The sequence below is a fragment of the Aspergillus pseudodeflectus genome, assembly GCF_044049435.1.
Source record: "Aspergillus pseudodeflectus strain CBS 756.74 chromosome Unknown BJX68scaffold_1, whole genome shotgun sequence".
NCBI lineage: Eukaryota > Fungi > Ascomycota > Eurotiomycetes > Eurotiales > Aspergillaceae > Aspergillus > Aspergillus pseudodeflectus.
This window is the reverse complement of record NW_027263777.1, coordinates 796,486-815,024: the sequence shown is the minus strand read 5'-3', so window position 1 is coordinate 815,024 and position 18,539 is coordinate 796,486. Positions and strand designations below refer to the sequence as shown.

Below are 18,539 nucleotides of genomic sequence, written 5' to 3'. Positions count from 1 at the left end.
TCTCTTTCTCTGGAAGAGCGTTTGATGCGGTTCCTGCATGTTTTGTACGACCGTGAGGGCATATTTAAAAGCTTCAAGACGGATGCACAGCCGAGGTCCGGCTCGTCAGCTTCCCCGCATTGTTCTGGAAGATCTGACAGCCGCGTAAAGCCGTCTTGCTGTGCGAATCAGATGTACGGGTATGACCAAGGGATCTTGCTAGAATTTATGACATTGTTCGGCTAGTGATTGATAATCCATAAATCGGTAGCTCGGTAGTCTTTCATGTATTTCATGCCCTGCCTCGAACCAGTAGTATAGCCGGATCCTAAGATTCGACATGCACAAGTTGACACTCTTTTGCATACACAGTCTACCGCCTTCAACGAACGTAGTTCTGATGCCATGTATAGTCCCGATTTTCCGTCAACAGCGCCTTCAACGCATCCCTCGGCTTTGTCGGTTCTCTCCCCAGAATCTCACGCATCAGCCCATGCGTCGTGCGCAGCTCTCCCTTTGCAATATCCGCCCACCACGTCGCAACCATTTCGAAGAATGCCTGTGGCTTGCCACCTTGGTCATTCGCACCGTGCCCACGTGCGTACTCCTCCGGTGAGACAATCTTGAACTTCACCTGCCGACCTGTAGTTTCATTGATGACATCAACTACTTCCTTTGCAGTGATAGTTTCTTCCGAGGTTAAGAGAACAATCTCGTTCTCGTGCCCGCCCTTGATCATGAGGCGAGCGGTCGCCTCACCAAGTTCCGCGCGCCGAGTAAATGCTATTTCTCCGTCGGCGGGGAGGGCCACGGTAGTGCTGTCGGGGTACCAGTTTAGGAAAACTGGAAAGGCTTCGGTGTATACGCCTTCTCGGATGGATGTATATGTAAGACCAGACCTGCCATGGTTAGTGATTCTGGGTCTAGTATGATATAAGTTACTCACTCTTTGAGAAGTTGTTCGGTGATGAGGTGGACCTGCTGCACAGCAGCCTTAGAGTCGTCTGAGAACCCACCAAAGGCGAGAGAAGTATACCAGACCTGAGAATGTTAGCTCCTGAGCTGTTATATCAATGATGTGAAGGAAGTACATGTTTCACTCCTGCCTTCTTCGCAGCATCTACGAGTTGGCGATGCTGCTTGTCCCGTCTCTCGTTGTCGAAAGTATTGGTGCTCACAAACAGAAGGTTTTCCACGTCGTATAGCCCTGTATCAAGGGACTGTTGGTCGTCATAATTCACATGGCGGAAGGCGATTCCACGGTCTTCAAACCGTGCTCTGTTCGATGGGTTGGAGGACGCTGCGGCAAACTCTGAGCCGGGAACATGGGCGACAAAATAGTTGAGTACTTGCTCCCCTAAGCCCCCGGTGGCGCCAGTAATGAGGTATTTCAGAGTCATTTCGGAATCAATCTTGATGGACGTAAGCACTACCGTAAATGAGGTGCTGGATGAGGTCTCGGCGAGGATTGGAAAACGATGTAGCACATCTTCCAAGCTGTCTCTGATTTATAGTCAACATTTTCGAGACTCAACTTCCCAGTAACGTCATCTTGATGCGACAGCTCATTATTGCTCAGTCTCATGCCATTTGTCATCTTCGGAGCGATTCTTTTCTCCGCATTCTATCCGACTCCAGCAGAAACGCGCCGAATGTGAGCTATACCTATCTTGGAATAGATTCATCTCCCGTAAATTTCTCGGATCTCCAGCTTGTCCTGAACTGTTGAGATCATTTTCAGCCTCATTATTGATAATGTGCCTCGCAAGGTTCAAGTTACTTCCGCATGAAAGTTCCTCTCAATTTAGAGTCTGCCGTTGCTATTTCATTGAGCGGAAAATAGCATGATGCGCAGCAAGAGACGCTGATGTCTGGTGCTTCGCTTAGCTCCTCAATACGAGGTGCGGGCTCGCCATCTTGCATCCACTGTCAGGCTGCCGAAATTCCATGAAGTGACACGGAATTAATCGCAATCGGTATGATGGAACATCAGTTTATCCTTCCCTCTTCGGCCAAAGTGTGCCGACAAGACAGGTTCGACCTGGTCCATTCGGATGAATATGAAGTGCCGTTCTGGGACCTCCTGACAGCCATTCTTCGAAACGAGTCAGCGCCCGTCACGAATGCCGCCTCTCTTATCGAGGCCCTGGGGACAATCGCGGTTACTCTCAGAGGGACAGCAGTAGATGTGGACTTTGGCTTGCTTCGAAACTTCATTTCGCGACGCATGACCGACGAATCTGCGAATTTCTTTGACGAAACATGGCCTGTTCTCGTGGACTTGGCGCTCGAAATGCCAAATCTTTTCCCAGATGGAACACTGCCATCCTTACTATCACCTGCAGGCACAGATGTGGCATTCTCGCGGAAGCAGATTGCTTGCTTGGTTGTGCATCAATTTCTGTGTTCGCTGCCACCTCATCCATGGTCTACGGAGTCGTTTGTCGACCTACGCCCGTGGTATTCAATGTCTAGCACTGTCCACCAAGGCGCAGTGGAAGCATACCTCACGGCCCTGTTCACATATTTCGAACGGATACACGAGTCCGTGGATGGGCAAAAGTCGATTCTTGACCTTGGGACAGATGAGTGGCCTATCACGTTTACCATGCAGTCATTGACCGATCAAGATGTAGAGAGACTACAGAGCAAGGAAGCGACAGGCGCCATGCTATCAAAAACTCGCGTTGAGATTGTGAACCTTGCAGAATCCCAGACAGCACCCAATCTGCTCGGACTGCCCGATGGAGCATGTGTGATTTCCGCAAACAAGTGCATCGGATACGGCCCGTCAGGTACCCAGGAGGAATTGAATGTGGGCATTTCACCAGAGGCATACCCGGCCGTTCTTCTAGCGCCGCCGCTCTCGGACCACCAGGTGCTGATCTGCAGAGGCGCTGAGGCAATGGTATCAATCGTTGGGTATGGGCGTGATGCGAAGCTGGGCGAGATATTTCGACAGCCAAGAATGGGGGCTCATGAACACTTATCATGGCGGGGTCGGACAATGTTGTTCATTGATGCACTCGAGTTGGATGTCCTACCTGTCGTAGGAGACTCTCTCATTCCTGACATTTACCCCCTTTCGCGTATGTCTCGAGACATGATACTAAAGGCGTACAACGGGTTCCGCAGTGGCGAGTATAGCCATGTAATCACAGGCCTTTGGGGATGTGGCACGTTTGGTGGAAATCGCTCTGTCAAGTGCACATTGCAGTGGTGTGCAGCAACACTGGCAGGAGTTCCAACACTGAGATTCGTCCTGTCGACACCGGAGCAACACCGCTTTGGGGAAGAGTTTGCTCAATTTGTTGAGAGAATCCGACAAAACGGTATGACTGTGAAGCAAATGGTCGACGCCTTGGCCGACCTGAAAGACAAGATGCATGACATTGGGCCTAATGGGATCTTCGCCTTCATTGCGAACAAGGATGCCAAAAGAGCGTTCGAGTTTCAATAGAACTCATAGGCTTGGGATCGTTCGAGCATTTGTCAGAGGATAAACGTACCTTCCTCGCGACAAACATCACAACCAACGCTCCTTCCCGATTCGGGTTCTCCGAGCTTATGTAATAATGTAGCACGTGCATCAATTTCTCCCTCATGAAGCTGCCGACAACAACCGTTCCAACTTTCCAGGTGAAGTCTCAACTTCAACGATGGAAAAGATTCGCACAATATGTCTTCCGAAAAGTCACTTGCTTTGAGCAATGACACCTTTCTCTCGCCTCCCCGGCGCAAGAATGAGGAAAAGCAGCCGGATCGCGCATCGCAAAGCCGACGCAAGCGACGAGCGAACCTCTATGATGCTGTAGCTGGTTGGCGCACCACCCAGCGATTCTGGCAAAACTCGTGCTAACACCGTCTTAGGCCGGATAAACTCACACGGGTTTATTCCCGACAAACCGTACTTTTCGCAATACCGGGACACGGCATCTTCCAGCAACCGCCCCCTCCCACCAGAAGAGGTTTTGTTCCGCCGAAAGGGCATGCCCGTGCGCTATGAGGAGACCGATCGGTACTTTGCTCACGAGTCCTTACCACCCGACCGTCCGCTTCCTAGCTCCGATCTCCTAGAATCAGTCCACGCCTATACTTCAGATTTCTACGATAAGGCAACAAGGGGCAGCGGGAGAGCAGATTATTTCAGCATGAACGGAAAGTCATTGATGTTTATGGGTATATTACTGGAAGAGTTGGCAAAGGAGTCTCTAGGCGAAACTGGTGACTTGGTGCTCGTTGAAGGGGAGGATATGACAGATGACGAAACTTCCTCCACGGTCGGCAGGAGGAGACGCAAACGGTCTAATAGTGCAATGAGCATTTATGCGAGCTCAGGCGAAGATCTGGAGAGTGTGCTTAGGTGGAACAAGCGGTCGAAGAAACGCAGGCTGACCCGACGGGCATCCACTACCGATGTGGACACGGAAGCCGAAGCCAGGCGCTGAGGAGCCCATGAAACAATAACCACTTTCGGGAGTAAGGCCGACATCTTCCGAGGCACGGGTGGTGGATAGCACTACTGCGCCTCGAGACTCAACCGACTTTGTGCCGATGGCAGCTCAGCCGTACAGGGGAGGTTGTAGGCCCCAGCTGTGCCGCGCTGTTGCACCGATTCATCTAAGCGCGTCGGACCGCAAGTGCCACGCAGCATTTTACATGGTAACTATGTCGAATACGGTATCAAATTGCCTCTCGGTTTAGCCGGGACGCTCGCATGACAGGGGTCTCAGGCTATTATTTGCCTTGTTTTGGAACTTAACCCGAATCCGAGTTGCTCTACTCCCGCTTGGTAAGTTGGCAATTGGGTCTCGAGCAAATTCAAGCGACCCCAACAATCCAACCAACGCAGTTCGGACTAGCCAAAAGCTCTACGGATTACGTTGCAACGATATTTGTCAAGTGCAGCTAGAGTCTTGGCTGCCAGCCCCCGAGACTCAATGCCGAAAGCCCAGACTCTTGAGCCTTCCCGTTCCCCAGATTCTCCACCTTCGCCCCTCCAAGTTATCATCGCAGACCCTGATTATTGGTGCCACTGGCATTTCAAATTAGCCTGAAAGCGACATGTGCCGGGATGGCTTCTCCCACTTGCAAGGGTTCCTCTTGGCAGCCTGAAGCAACCCATCCGGAGCAGCGCTCATCAGGAAGATTTTCTGGTCTTGACCTTGTGCCGCTCCACTCCCGTAACTTGCACAAAGGGGGTCACCCCACGGGGCTCGCTCAAAAGGAACGGCTTCTCCGTGGCCAATACTCGCCTAGATCTCATTTAGCCGTGAATTGGCCTCTAGGTGTATGATCTATCAATCATTCAGCCGGTGAAAACGTAGGATAAGCGTCTCGTGTCGCTCTTTAAGTAACTTGATGTTCGAATACAAAACTCATTCGACTCCTTCCTTTGTCCCACTATCTCTTTAGGCTTTTTGAATATTTCGACAGCATTTTTATCATCATTCGAACTTGCCAACCGTCAAATATTCACCATGGGTGCCGACACTTTCGAGCTTGGTGGAAGACAGTTTCCTCGGGTGACCTGGTGGAAAAATCCAAGCATGCGCAAAACCTATATCTGTCTCATGTTTGTTGTCCTGACCTCGGTATGTTCTGCTCTCTACTATTCCTATATAATATGCTGACTGTAGAGGCCACGAACGGATATGATGGTTCGATGATGAACGGACTGCAGACCTTGGCACCGTGGCAGGAACACTTCAACCACCCCAGCGGATCACTCCTTGGAATCCTCAGCGCTATTCTGTCCCTTGGCTCAATTGCCGCCTTACCTGTTGTGCCCTATACAGCTGATTTGCTGGGCCGCCGGATGGGGATTCTAATCGGATGTTCAATTATGTGTGTGGTGGATTCCCCTCCTTATTGATACTCGGCTCGCTAACCTACAGCAGGATAATGGGAGTTGTCCTTCAAAGCATCAGCGCCAACTATGGAATGTTTTTGGCAGGTCGTTTCTTCATTGGATTTGGTGTCGCCATTGCCCAAGGAGCATCCCCTCTGTTGATCGCTGAGCTCGTTCATACTCAGCATCGTGCGATCTTCACGACGATATACAACAGTATGTCCTTCTCTGATAATGTCAAGAAACTAGGCTAATATAAGTAGCAACGTGGTATGTGGGCGCCATTGTTGCCGCATGGCTCACATTCGGTACCAACAACATCACGAACAATTGGGCCTGGAGAGCCCCGACTATTGCGCAGGCTGTACCATCTTTGATCCAGATATTTTTCATCTGGTTCATTCCAGAGTCTCCACGTTTCCTTGTTTACAAGGGCCAGAGCGAGAGAGCTCTCAAGGTTCTGGCTGATTGCCACGCAAACGGGGACCAAGAGGATGAGGTTGTTCAATTGCAAATGGAAGAGATCCGGGAGACAATCAGGCTGGAGAAGGAATTTGAGAGCAATTCATGGCTTGATTTGATCCGTACGAAAGGTAACCGACACCGCATGATCATTCTTATATCTGCCGGTCTCTTCTCGCAGTGGTCCGGTAACGGGCTTGTCTCATACTATATCGTCAAGATCCTTGACAACATTGGGTACACCGACCCTGTTGAACAAAACTTGATCAATGGCTGTCTTCAGATCATGAACTTCATTGTTGCCTTGACAATGTGCTTCTTCGTGGACAAGCTTGGCCGCCGCAGGCTGTTCCTCATTTCAACAGCTGGTATGTTGGTGGCATTCATCGTATGGACAATTTGCTCGGCTCGGTATGATGAGGCAGGCAACCGGGCGGCGGCAAACTCTGTGATTGCAATGATTTACATTTACTACCTCTTTTACAACATTGCATGGTCTGGTCTGCTCATCGGATACACTGTGGAGATCTTGCCGTACAGTCTCCGCGCCAAGGGTATGACAGTGATGTGGTTGTGCGTTGATGCTGCACGTGAGTTTCATCCCGTCTCAGTCCTGTTCTCTCTAACGCTTTGCAGTCTTCTTCAACCAATACGTCAACCCTATCGCACTGGATAACCTGGGCTGGAAGTACTACATCTTCTACTGCGTATGGCTCGGCGTCGAGCTGACCGTGGTCTGGTTCTTCTACGTTGAGACGCGCAACACACCTCTTGAAGAGATTGCGAAGTACTTTGACGGCGATGCGGCAATGGTTGGAGGTGCCGGGGGCACGGAGAAGGCACGAGAGCTGGCGGCTGTGATTCATGTTGAGGAAACTGTTTCCGAGTCTCGGGGAGAAAAAGCTTGATGTCCCAAATCGAGGCCTAATATAGATAGACCGATGCTCCCTGCTTAGGGGCTATCGATGTTTCATAGCGTTTTGTTAGACTTGCGAAGATTACGCGAGAGGCTAGATCTGTTTGGCGACTAAATTACTGCTAGTAGTAGAAGAACTTTATACCGAGAGTACTGCTTCCCGCTTCATCACTGCCCTATCCCAGAGCATTCCCATGACACTTATACCCTACATAAGGAGAGTTGACGAGTGAGGCATGTTGGCAAAATGAGCGGTTGTTTATATAGCGATCTAATCCTAATCAGGCTCTTTTGGATAGACGAGCTTATGCCGATAATAGTGATAAATTTGCATGCCGAGCACCTTTCTTTTCAGATGGGACAAACGACAATTCTGTCTCCCTCCTGAGTCTCCATCCCAACTCAATTACCATCCTTCGCCAAGCTAGAAGCTTATATCCACCCTCTTATCTCAAGATGCCGCCCGCCCTCTATGCTTGTTTATTCATGTGGTCAATGCGGGAAATAGAGCAACCTGGTGCGCTGCACGGGGTTTAAAGCTATGTTCTACTTCGGCCAAGAACACCAGGTAGCCCACCGCGACGCACACAAAATCGCCTGCAAAGACGTCTCAAGAGCATGCAAGGAATGCGAAAGAGAAGAGGTAAAGATTCGAAATACTCCAGATGATGGCTTTAGTTGGGGCAACGCCTTCGGAACCGGAATCGGGCATTTCTGGGTGATGCACGAAACTCGCGACTGCATGAGGGCGCGGTTTGACTGGGCTGACGCTCTTCCGGATATGGGGACAAGGACGGGAGTCGAGGAACAACTTGCTCATTTCCTGGCTATGCTAGGATTGTGCCGGAGTGACAATATGGGTCTTCGCTCGCTCGTTCCTGGGATTATGCTTCGGCTGAACAAGGATCAGGAGTGCTACTACTTTATCAAGTGGTTCTTCGTTGGCGAGGATGACTACGACTGGGGGAACACGGATTTGCCCTTTCTGGATATCAAGGATGCGAACGTGTTCGAGGACGTGGAGGTGTTCACCAAGAACAAGTGTGCGGATCTAACTCAGCTTGTGTCATTGACGTTGCTCAAGATCAAGCTGCTGCTTGACTTGGAAGCGCTGCAAAGCAGTACAATAACCGTTGGCTCAAAGGTTCCCAGAGAAGTCCTGGATAATATACGATCCGGTATCCCACTCGGCCCTGTGATTGCCAAAGATAAAAGGCTCGTTCAAAGCGACAACCATACAGTAGTCATTCTGAAGCTTCGTCAGCAAATCGGCCAGCTACATCAACTTGTGAAGGAGCGAAACAAGCACTTGTGGGACTTGCTGCTCTCCCACGAAAGGCCCGATTCCCCTGGTTACTATTCCCATGGTAGTATTGAAGAAGCAGATATGGCGCTTACAAATGTTGAAGACGCATGGCGCCAACTTCCCGCTGCTCGTGAATTTGTTAAATCTCTGCAGGCTTGAGTCATTGCTATTAAACCAAGTTAACCAGATATATGCCGAGCGAGCTAAGCGGAAACCCGACAAGCTGCAGGCCATGAGTCCATGCTACCTGTCTGTTCACTTATCTCGAAGCACCAACACTATCTATGGAGTGTATTAATGATTTATCGATAACCTAGAATGGTTTTGTTTATAGTCGAGGAAACAGAATGGATCACAAAAGATTACCCATGCTTTGCATTCATGGCTGCTAGAGGAGTCAGGGGGCTTTTCTGGCCTGACATAGAGCCATATGTTGCTGCAGTCAAAAGAAGTGCATATAAGTATAGAAAAGCCCCTGAGAATCCAGAAAGCTTTCACTTTGATTATGCTGGTAGAAAAGAGCAAAGTTTTGTGAAACAGGGGGACTAGGGACCGGAAGGCCACTCGGTGGCTAAGACTCAGCATCTCGATGACCACTCCGCAACCTCTTTCCAGACTCTCCTTCATCATTCTCATTCGACTCACGTTCTCTTCCACGTTATAATCTGCCATATCAGCTTTTGGTCACTCGCATAGTACTTTCATCTGATTAAGCCGCAATCCTTGTGAATGATAGCTCAACATTATGGTACGTCAGAACAACATTCAATCTCAAACACAACCGGTTCCACAATGATCACCAAGAACTGACACATCTAGCGAATCAGCCCCCCAAACTCTCCAAGACCGCCAAGCAAGGCTTAATCGTCTCACATCTCCGCTCCACACGCACCTGCCACACGCTCAAAGATCTCGAGAAGATGCTCCCCTCTGTGGCCTCGATCAACGGCATCCAGGTCAAGGAATACATCCAGGAACTCACCGACGATGGCAAGATCCGCGTGGAGAAGATCGGCAGCGGCAACTGGTACTGGTGTTTTGGTGGGGACGAGAGAAAGGAACGGGAAAGGCAGTTATGTCAGCTCCGGAAGGACGTGGAGCGGGTCCAGGCTAGTTGCAAGCGAGCGAAAGCCGATTTGGGCGTGCGCAGAAAGGTGCTGGACAGGGACAAGGGTGATGGTGAGGATGGTGAGACCGAGGAGCTGATGGAGAGGAAGAAGGCGCTTGATCAGGAGGTTAAGCGGCTCCAAAATGAATGGACGGCTGTCTCTACGACCGGGGAAGGGAAAGGGGTTGGGGTCATGAGGGAGGAGGCCGGGGAGTATCGCCAACGGGCGCAGGAATGGACGGATAATATCTACGTGCTGGAGGAATATGTCAGACAGCTCGCTAGCGGCGATCGCGAGGTGGTGCAGGCGGTACAAAGGGAGTGTTATGGGGAGGAGTACGTGGAGGGGGAGGGATTGCGCGAGCTGGTCTGGTCGAGTTGAGGAGAAATAGGCGAGAGGACTAAGAGCAAGTGCACGAGTCAGACTCGACGCTGCGAACTAGTGACAGCTAGCGATGCTACGGGGCTTGCTTGCAAGGTATCTGTCAGAACATGCCACGATTACATTATTGCATTATTATCTCCGGTGATAAAAGCGCAAGAAAGCGTTTCCTGAATGCAAGGAGCAAAAGGCTTGACTCGTCGGAAAGCATCTCGAGATTTAAGTGGAGGCGCCGAGCCCCGAACTACGCTCGACCCAAGAGAAGCTTGACTGCCACCACGCGAAATCCGTTGGCCTTTTTCCCCTTCTCCGCCTGCTTATCGCGAACGCCCTTCTTCTCCCTCGCTCTCTCACTCTCACCCTCCCTCCTCCTCCTCGCGTCCCTCTCTCTCCTTCGCGCCGCCCATCCAGCTTCTCGTCTTTGGCTCCCACTCCCACGCCCCTCGCTGACCTGCTGGCCTCGCGTTCCTCCGTCCCTTCCCGACGCCTTCCTCCCTCCTAATCCAGCGCCCCCTCCTACCTCGCCGCTTCGTCGCCCCGGCTTTCGCTACCGGACCCCGGATCAATCCTCTCCAACTTCCAGCGGGGCCGTGTGTCGGCCATTCTCATCTCTCTTCAGTCGAATCTTGCGAGAAATGATGCCGACCTGTCGTCTCGACTCCTGATCTCCTAAACGCCTTCCCTCGCCGTCCGCGTGCATTCCTCCGCCCCCTCTTTCCCTGGTCGCTGTGTGAAACCATCAGACGTCGATTCTCCATTCGCACATTGGGCAAGACAGTGCCGTAGGCTACGCAAGAGCAAGGTCTTGAAGCACAATATCGCGTTCCAGTGCTGCGGCTGTTGTCAGACTGCTGTTTTGCGCCCGACGGCCAGATCGGGTCAGACTGTCGGTGGATTGTTGGAACGGAGAATTTCGAGCTGTCGTCTCTCCATTCCTCCTCCCTTCCGCGCTCTCGTTTCTCGTCCCCCAGAGAACCCCTTGCTTCGCCGTGTTTCTAGTCGAAAAAAACGCCATCGTTTGGACTTTCGTCATTCAACTGAATCTACGGACGCCTCGTCTGGCGAGTCTGACACTCCGTCGCTTCGAAACTCGACCTACATTTCGCCGCCATTGTCCTCCTTCTCTACCATTCTGGGCTCTTCATCCGTGATATCGTGATATTATCTGGCCCGCCGCTCTTGTATGGACACGGCGAGGTGCTCTTATGTCATGTCCGTCAATCCCTTTCCCGCCCAAGCCTCTTCCTCGCCGGTCGGTCGGAATCGCACTTCCCTTCTGTCCAAGTTTCGCTCGCAGCTCGGCCAACGGAATCGTGGTATTACTGATTTCTATATCGAACCTGACGATCCCTGGCGCTCCTACTTCCCCGGCGATGTAATTAAGGGAACAGTGGTGCTTACTGTTGTTCGGCCTGTTCGCATTACGCACTTGGTGATCTCCTTGCATGGCATTGTCAAGGTGTTCAAGAATAATGTGCCAGCAGGCGAGACTCCTCCGGATGTTGGGTCTCTGGGTCCTGGACGCGGGCGTCGGGGCGCAGAGTATCTGGGAAACGGTGTCGCAACACTATTTGAAGATGAAGTGGTTCTCTGCGGAGAAGGTCGTCTCAAGGAAGGAATTTACAAGTTTCGTTTTGAGATGTCATTTCCTCCGTATGCACTTCCCAGCAGCATCACGGTATGTTCAGTTTCCCCCCACCAGGCTTGGCCTCGCCAATGTCGCTAACGTCATATCCAGTTCGAACGAGGGACCATCTCCTATATGCTTACGTCCACCCTAACGAAACCTACAACTATAAACCCGACCGTTTCATGCCGAAGGCGAATCAACTTACTAGAAAACATCGATATCTCTACTTTTCCAGCTCCCAAGGCTCGGGTAGTTACCCTTGAGCCTATTTCCCGACGCTCAAAGTCCAAAGGAAAAGCCAAGACGGCGACGTCCGATGCGCCCGAATCAGGATCTATGGAACTTTCGGTGAATGGGGGAACTGCCACCTCAGACCACCGCCCTCCTCTCAGCCCGGCCCCCAGCAATGTGAGCTCATCTAGCCGGCTCAGCACTAGCAGCCAGAGCTTTCAGATCGTCACAGATCCAGGGTCAACCGCCAGTAGCGGTGTGCGTAATAGTGAAGCCCGGAGCATCACGCCTTCTGTCTCTGACAAAATCATTACCGCCAAAGCTGAAGTGTTGCGCGCTGGCGTGCTTCCTGGTGACACCTTGCCCATAAAAATCACGATCAGCCATTCAAAACAAGTGCGCAGTGCGCATGGCATCATTATAACCCTCTATCGACAAGGTCGTATCGACCTCCACCCTGCGATCCCTGTTGGAGTCACGGCGGATGGCAAGAAGCCGCGTTACGAAGACTATTATCCCCGTTCTCGAACCGGCCTTGGTGGTCTCTCCATCGGCACTACTCGTACCAGCAGTGTCTTTCGAAAAGACTTGACGCAATCATTCGCGCCTCTTGTCGTGGACCCGACAACGCTGACTGCTGATATCAAGACCTCGATTCGCATACCTGAAGATGCTTTTCCAACCATCACACGCACGCCAGGCAGTATGATCAATTTTCGGTATTATGTCGAGGTCGTCGTTGACCTCCGCGGTAAACTCACCTCGCCCGACAGATTTCTGCCTCGATTCAACCTGGTATCTTCTGGCCGCAACTTTTCCTCCAGTGGAAAGATAGTGAACCCGGCTGATACCAATGGTGGTGATGTTACGGCCAATTGGGGAGGCAATATTCTGGATACGGACCAGATTCGTCGTGAGAAGGGAGTTGTCGCCGTCGCCTTTGAAGTAGTCATTGGGACACGAGACTCTCAGCGACGAAAGAGTGAAGCTCGGCGCACATCATCCGCTGCAGATGGCTCCGACACTCAACAACCAGCCGAACATAACCCAGAAGGTGAATTCTGGGCCCCTGACCAGCACCATATTCCAGACGCGGAGTATCCGCTGCCGGAGACCCCTGGATTTGGACAGGAGCAGCTACAATGGCCAGAGTATCCGGAACAGCAACAGCAACAGTACCAGCACCAGCACCAACACCAACAGTATCAAGCCCATGGAGGCGTGCTTCCGAGTCCTGAGTCTGATCAACCCATGGATGAAAAAGAACGGTTACGGCGTGCGGAACAGACGCTCCTACCCAGTCAACCGCCGGGTGATCCAGAGGCTGGACCATCGTCAGCGGCGGAGGCTACAATGCCGACTGCGCCCGTGCTTCCGGAAGATGATCACATCAATGACTATCACCATCTCCCGTCGCCAGGAGTGAACGGAGTAAACGGGATGTCGCCTGCTCTGATGTCTGCCGAGTCAGTACAAACCGTGGTTGCAGGAAGCAGTACAACACCCGTTGATGGGCCTTCGGTACCTGGAGAAGATAAGCACGAGCTTGAGCGTCAGCGGCTCCTAATGGAAGCGAGTGCGCCGCAAGATCCGGATGGCTTACATGGCGAACGTGCAGATGATGGACCTAGTGCACCTGTTTTCCACGATGAGGATGGCGACCAGCAGCTTGTTGGTGGGGCTGCAAATGGGGACGAGCTATTGCCACGATATCAAAGGTGATGGATGATGAACTGGTTGGCCTCTGTCGAATTGACTTGTTATGCATTGCGATTGGGATTAAGCGGAGATACCACATTTGTTCTATTTAGTGAATTATTACGACCATATAGTGCTAAAGCAGGTCTAACAACGACCAGCTAATTCTATAATTTTTCCGACGTCGAGATCTGTTTTCCCTAGTTCGCAGTGAGAAGACGGCGCTGACAATCCTCCCTGTGAAGATTGGAGAAAAGCCGAAGAAGGCGCGATGAGGCTTGGCATTTCGGTCGAATCCAAGGCGACACTTTTCCACTTCCCATCCCTCAATTCCTCCTCTGCTCCATCTCCTCGCTGTCGCATCTTCCCCGCCCCCTTTCTACATAGAAGCCGGTTACCAGCGCTTCACCTTCCACCATGACGCTCCGCTATGGGCCCTTTGCGACCTTCCTTATCGTCTGCCGTACGTACCTCTCCTCTCTCTCAGCCGTACAGGACACACAACACTTTGCTCCAACCCACTCAGCCCCAAAACACCAATTAATTACCAACCATCCCACTCCCTCAATGAAAAGAAAACGCGAAAGAAAACCTGCTAACGACTATCTCCAGCAACAAGCTTCTTCCTCGGCATAATCTTCTCCCTCTTCCCCTACGACTACCCAATCCTCTGGTCCACAACCCCAAGCACCTCCGCACACTATGACCTCCTGGAAGCGCACCTGCGCCTAATCCACGCCTCGCCCCCGCTCATCCCCCGAATCCTGCACATCGTCATCTTCCTCGGCCTCGCGGGCCTCATCATGAAACTCTGGCGGCCCTCCGAATCAAACATGCTCTTCGACGGTGCGAGCCTCGTCCTCTACGCGTGCGGGATCACCATCTACGTTGCGAATATCGTCAAGGGCCTGCGGCTCGCAAGCAATGGGGTTTATGGGGCGGAGCTGGCCGCGACGCCCGAGGAGGCGCAGCAGATCTTGGGGAGGGAGGATAGTCTGAAAGTTCTCTCTGCGAGTAATACGATCTTGGCGTTGGTTTTGGTTGGTGTGTTGGTTTTGCAGGCGGGGCAGTGGTATGCTGAGCGGAAGGATGCGCAGGAGGATGAGTCGTTTGCGGCAAAGGGGGAGGGTAGTGCGAAAAGCAAGAGCTCGAACAAGAAGAAGAGCAGTTAGGTCTGTTTCGAACGCGATAGTCAAGGGCTATTGTTATGGTATATTGTTGTTAGGGTAGGGGTAGGTTTGCAACCAAAACAGGGGTGGGTATGGTATATCGACTTGATTGAGATCTATGTACATGAGACTTTCGACTCGGTGATATTTTATTTAGTCAACATGGTTCGTCATGTCAGGAAATGCTGTCGGGGGAATCATGCAGTGCCTAGGCAGCGGCTATATAAAGAGATAAAACGAGAGAACAATGCTGGGAGACGTAAGAGACATCAATAGGGTTTCGTAGTCGTGGTCACATGTGCAGGGTTTCCGGGCTAGTAAAGGAGAATGGACTCCTGGGGAGATCCGGCGATCGTGGGCTCAGTGCTTTGGCGAACAGATCTTCGCCAGAATCTGCGCTGGAAGTGCGTGCAGCGCTGCCCATTGACGCGAAGCCGGTGTTGAAGCTGACATTCTGCTGGGCCTGTATCGACTCCGGTGGATAGTGCGCAACCGCCTTTACTGGCTCGCTGGGTTGTGAGGTTGGCGCGGGCCTCGAGGCGGGCGGCTGAATGCTATGGAATGAATTGAATGAGGAGACAGCCACATCCGGGGATTGCGGAGAGAGCAAATGGGCTCCTATAGTAGTCAGCAATGTGCGGTATCGATATATGCAGAGCGTGAAAAAATACCTTCTGACGAAGCCAGCCCCCGTTGGCTTGTCTGCAGCCTGAGGCCCCTCAGTTTCTCCCCGAGCTTTCCCCCAGTAGTCGGGGACACAGGCGTTGCAGGTCCCATGGGATAGTTTGGATCCTGATTCTGGATAGAATGCTTGTGCGCATCAGGCCCCAGGCCAAAATTGTCCTCGATCCATTCCTTCTCTTGCAGTGCCATATGAAGGGCAATTCCCTCGACGTTGCTCAATGATTCCTCGTGGATCTCCTTCTCCAATACCTGCAATCGCTTCTTCGCCCATATCGTGTGCAAAACGCCCTTCTTGCCAGCGGACCGGCCATCAGCCCCAAGTTCCGGCGGAAAGATAGCAGGAAGCGGGTTCAATTGTATCGGGTTCGGCTTATCGGAGGATGTGGTCGACGACGCGGGGGGGTTGTAGGTGAGAGTAACTCCAGGAGGAATCGTAACATGCGGAGGGAGTAAAAAGTACAGGCGGCGTGTGTTGTTGCTGGCCTTTTCATCGGCGGGGAGTACAGCCTTCTTGCCCTCCCATTCCACATTCCAGGAACCACCGCGCGGGAACGATGACCTACTCCGGTCATCATCCTCCCATTCGATCATCAGGATCTTCGTCCCATCGTTCCCCTTGCCCGCCTCGAACTCGAAGCGGGCGAGAGCTGTGATAGACAGACTCCCGCTGCCACCGCGAGGCGTCTCAAGCGAAGCAAATTCGCTATCTGGGGTAAAGGGCGTCGGTAGGGAATGAGACATGACGAGGCTTGAGAGGAGGGGTCCAGAGGCTGGAGCAACAGGGGTGGGAAGGGGAAAAAAAGGAACTTTTCTCGAATAGGAAAGAAGCCAAAGGGGAGGGGAATCCTTGGGAGCACTCAGAGAGGGCCAAAATGCGCAGGCGAGGGCTGATGATGCATCTGAAGTGTTGGAGAGTCGTGGAAGGAGACTGGAGGCTCGGAGGAGGAGAAATCACGGGGAAGCCACGCCTTCTCTGCGTCGTCTGGATCTGAGTTTGGATCCGCGCAGCTGTTGTTATTTATGGAACTTTCAGAATGCTGTGATTCAGCGATTTGAGGGGTCCGCCGCTGCTAATTTTAGACCCGTGCTTGGCACCGCTCATCCCGTTTCTTTCTTCTACAAATATCCCCCCAGTCCGGTCTCTTTCACAAGGCACCTTTGCGAATCACCACCAGGGTTTCAAGTCAGGAATGTGCTGACTTTTTGCGGTCTCTTTCGACACTAGAACATGAAAGAATAAGCCTCATCACAGGGAAATGCCCACTGTGGCGGTGAAACAACCGGACAAAGACGGCTCCGCCGAGGCGACTGTCATCCCAGTCGACCTTGCCAGAAGACTTATCGTCAGTGGCGAATGGAACCAGTCAGATTGATTTGAGGATCATTTGAGAGAGGAGGCCTTTTGAGGCTCTTCTGTCCGACAGTGTCTGCCCGGCCGACGGATGGGGAGAGAGGTTAAATCGCCACGATGTTGACAGCTGACTGTCAGCCACGGTCTCGACCAGCTCACACACAATTCGATCATTCGAGCCCACTGAGAAACCTGAAAACTCATCTGGTTGTTTCACTTAACTGCCACCAGCTGCGGATCATTTTCAAGACTGCCAGCGCTGCTGCATACCTCGCAAGGCTCCCTCGAGTTCTTGTTATTCAGCCTAATATGTGCTTGCTTATCTGCTGTCGCGTTGGTCTAGCGGCCGCCTAACGACAGCACTTTCTCGGACTCAGTTTGTGTCCATGTGGGAGCGGGCAGTATCACTTTCGCCTCGAGGATTTCTTGGTACGATTGAACGCCGAATCAGAAAATCAACAAATCAGGTCAAGTCCATGGAAAGAAAATTGTCCAAGTGCCTGTCTCGGCTTGCTTCCCGCCAGGCTGGGGGTACAAATTCAAGACATTGACGAACAATCAGCCATGCCAGAGGAAGAGCTATGCCAGGTGATTGGCTGGGGAATTTCTTGCTCCCTTCTCTTGTCCATCCAATAATCTTTTGTTTTAGCCCTCTGACATGACGCAGGTGCAGCTTACTCGAGATGAACTTTTTTTTTTTTCTGGTTGGCCGAGTGACGTATTGGAAGTTGGAACGAGGTCGCCCGCCAACAATGGCAATGCAAAGCACCTTCGGCACATACAGGAGTTCGCTCTGCGACGATCATCTGTGCCTCGTTACTTGGCCTCGGATCCCAGTTTGGCTTGGAGGAAGACCCCACGTCACTCAAGCAGACAGGACCACTCCTCGAGACTTCTACCCTCCATTTTTTCTGCGGATCATGGGCAAGATCCTCTGGCGCATACCTGACAGTCCACGGAGTCCGTAGCAGAGGGGCTTCTTTTCAGTATGACTTGGGATGCGGCGTCGGCGACTCAACGACACATGGGTGCAGAGTAAACTCCCACCTTTGAACAAGAGTATTGAACTGCACTGTCGATCTATGGCAGAATCCAGTCAGTCGGCCATTGTTTATTCCCCAAGCAGGATAGCAGGAGACTCAAAAGTTATCCTTCGGAATAAATATGTATTACGGGTCAGACACTGCATGAAGCTGACAATGGTCACTTGGTGTGCATCTATCACAGGGACGAAAGTTAAATGGGCTCGAAGAGCGTTCTGGCTGGTGGACGCTCTTGGAGACCTTGCAGGGGCCTGGCAAGAAGGGTTGGATCACGGCGTCAAAGATGGGTTGGTCGAGTGTGATGAGGTGCATTTGCATGAAACCTTGCTGAATCCTTCACGCTTGTGAGTGCCAAAAGTCTCAGCCCGGCGGCTGTTTTCAGCCAACATCTGTCCTTCTCAAGGCCCATCCTGCGGATGGGAATTCCATAGACTGCCCCATTTCTTGAAGAGCACCGGATAAGTCGAACGCGACGAATCCAAAAGTACTGCTCAAGAGACAAACATACACAGAATGAAAATCCTGTCGAGCGTCAAACACAAGCAGGATGACCTGACTGGCACCCTTTAGCGCCCAGCTTCCATACCCCCTCCCAGACGACGACGCCAATCCCATGCATTGCTCCTCCGCTAGCATCCAATAGGAAACAGCCCTCCAGGACCAAAAGCAAGAGACTGGCCGCCAGGGCGAGCAGCATCAAGTGCATCAAGACACCAGCGGGCCCTCCGG

The 18,539-nt window shown here is 52.0% G+C and overlaps 8 protein-coding genes across 8 annotated transcripts; 6 read left to right on the top strand and 2 right to left on the bottom strand.

The window, feature by feature from the left end:
• Window positions 1-200: 200 nt before the first annotated feature.
• BJX68DRAFT_8288 (putative NmrA-like family protein) lies at window positions 201-1,578 on the bottom strand. Its single transcript, XM_071049832.1, has 3 exons — window positions 1,071-1,578; window positions 926-1,020; window positions 201-878 (listed from the first exon to the last, which is right to left on the bottom strand). Exons 1-3 carry the CDS (start codon window positions 1,377-1,379, stop codon window positions 362-364), a joined length of 921 nt encoding a protein of 306 aa, XP_070905662.1. The 5' UTR covers window positions 1,380-1,578; the 3' UTR covers window positions 201-361.
• A 382-nt stretch (window positions 1,579-1,960) lies between these two features.
• On the top strand, window positions 1,961-3,439 carry BJX68DRAFT_260388 (uncharacterized protein; the record flags this gene model as incomplete). Its single annotated transcript, XM_071043873.1, has 1 exon — window positions 1,961-3,439. One exon carries the CDS (start codon window positions 1,961-1,963, stop codon window positions 3,437-3,439), a length of 1,479 nt encoding a protein of 492 aa, XP_070905661.1.
• Window positions 3,440-3,612: 173 nt separating this feature from the next.
• Window positions 3,613-4,740, top strand: BJX68DRAFT_8274 (uncharacterized protein). The gene is made up of 2 exons (XM_071049831.1): window positions 3,613-3,797; window positions 3,850-4,740. The coding sequence occupies exons 1-2, from the start codon at window positions 3,659-3,661 to the stop codon at window positions 4,425-4,427; spliced, it is 717 nt and encodes a 238-aa protein (XP_070905660.1). The 5' UTR covers window positions 3,613-3,658; the 3' UTR covers window positions 4,428-4,740.
• Window positions 4,741-5,459: 719 nt separating this feature from the next.
• On the top strand, window positions 5,460-7,200 carry BJX68DRAFT_260386 (hexose transporter protein; the record flags this gene model as incomplete). The annotated part of the gene is made up of 5 exons (XM_071043872.1): window positions 5,460-5,573; window positions 5,621-5,826; window positions 5,880-6,046; window positions 6,094-6,882; window positions 6,929-7,200. 5 exons carry the CDS (start codon window positions 5,460-5,462, stop codon window positions 7,198-7,200), a joined length of 1,548 nt encoding a protein of 515 aa, XP_070905659.1.
• Window positions 7,201-7,749: 549 nt separating this feature from the next.
• On the top strand, window positions 7,750-10,004 carry BJX68DRAFT_260385 (putative GAJ protein; the record flags this gene model as incomplete). Its single annotated transcript, XM_071043871.1, has 2 exons — window positions 7,750-8,644; window positions 9,334-10,004. 2 exons carry the CDS (start codon window positions 7,750-7,752, stop codon window positions 10,002-10,004), a joined length of 1,566 nt encoding a protein of 521 aa, XP_070905658.1.
• A 924-nt stretch (window positions 10,005-10,928) lies between these two features.
• Window positions 10,929-13,784, top strand: rim8 (pH response protein PalF). Its single transcript, XM_071049772.1, has 2 exons — window positions 10,929-11,682; window positions 11,743-13,784. Exons 1-2 carry the CDS (start codon window positions 11,188-11,190, stop codon window positions 13,585-13,587), a joined length of 2,340 nt encoding a protein of 779 aa, XP_070905657.1. The 5' UTR covers window positions 10,929-11,187; the 3' UTR covers window positions 13,588-13,784.
• Window positions 13,785-13,812: 28 nt separating this feature from the next.
• Window positions 13,813-15,425, top strand: BJX68DRAFT_222856 (putative secretory component protein shr3). Its single transcript, XM_071038048.1, has 2 exons — window positions 13,813-14,026; window positions 14,176-15,425. Exons 1-2 carry the CDS (start codon window positions 13,981-13,983, stop codon window positions 14,733-14,735), a joined length of 606 nt encoding a protein of 201 aa, XP_070905656.1. The 5' UTR covers window positions 13,813-13,980; the 3' UTR covers window positions 14,736-15,425.
• BJX68DRAFT_8203 (uncharacterized protein) lies at window positions 14,880-16,655 on the bottom strand. The gene is made up of 2 exons (XM_071049810.1): window positions 15,404-16,655; window positions 14,880-15,350 (listed from the first exon to the last, which is right to left on the bottom strand). Exons 1-2 carry the CDS (start codon window positions 16,155-16,157, stop codon window positions 15,025-15,027), a joined length of 1,080 nt encoding a protein of 359 aa, XP_070905655.1. The 5' UTR covers window positions 16,158-16,655; the 3' UTR covers window positions 14,880-15,024.
• Window positions 16,656-18,539: the final 1,884 nt, after the last annotated feature.

Bases quoted from the DNA above. Each gene is read 5' to 3' on its own strand.
- BJX68DRAFT_8288 (XM_071049832.1), bottom strand. From the start codon at position 1,379: ATGACTCTGAAATACCTCATTACTGGCGCCACCGGGGGCTTAGGGGAG. The intron at 1,021-1,070 runs GTACTTCCTTCA...TAACATTCTCAG, and splicing joins AGAAGGCAGGAGTGAAACAT to GTCTGGTATACTTCTCTCGC. The intron at 879-925 runs GTGAGTAACTTA...TAACCATGGCAG, and splicing joins ACCGAACAACTTCTCAAAGA to GTCTGGTCTTACATATACAT.
- BJX68DRAFT_8274 (XM_071049831.1), top strand. From the start codon at position 3,659: ATGTCTTCCGAAAAGTCACTTGCTTTGAGCAATGACACCTTTCTCTCG. The intron at 3,798-3,849 runs GTTGGCGCACCA...ACACCGTCTTAG, and splicing joins CCTCTATGATGCTGTAGCTG to GCCGGATAAACTCACACGGG.
- rim8 (XM_071049772.1), top strand. From the start codon at position 11,188: ATGGACACGGCGAGGTGCTCTTATGTCATGTCCGTCAATCCCTTTCCC. The intron at 11,683-11,742 runs GTATGTTCAGTT...CGTCATATCCAG, and splicing joins CACTTCCCAGCAGCATCACG to TTCGAACGAGGGACCATCTC.
- BJX68DRAFT_222856 (XM_071038048.1), top strand. From the start codon at position 13,981: ATGACGCTCCGCTATGGGCCCTTTGCGACCTTCCTTATCGTCTGCC. The intron at 14,027-14,175 runs GTACGTACCTCT...GACTATCTCCAG, and splicing joins GACCTTCCTTATCGTCTGCC to CAACAAGCTTCTTCCTCGGC.
- BJX68DRAFT_8203 (XM_071049810.1), bottom strand. From the start codon at position 16,157: ATGTCTCATTCCCTACCGACGCCCTTTACCCCAGATAGCGAATTTGCT. The intron at 15,351-15,403 runs GTATTTTTTCAC...TGACTACTATAG, and splicing joins GGGGCTGGCTTCGTCAGAAG to GAGCCCATTTGCTCTCTCCG.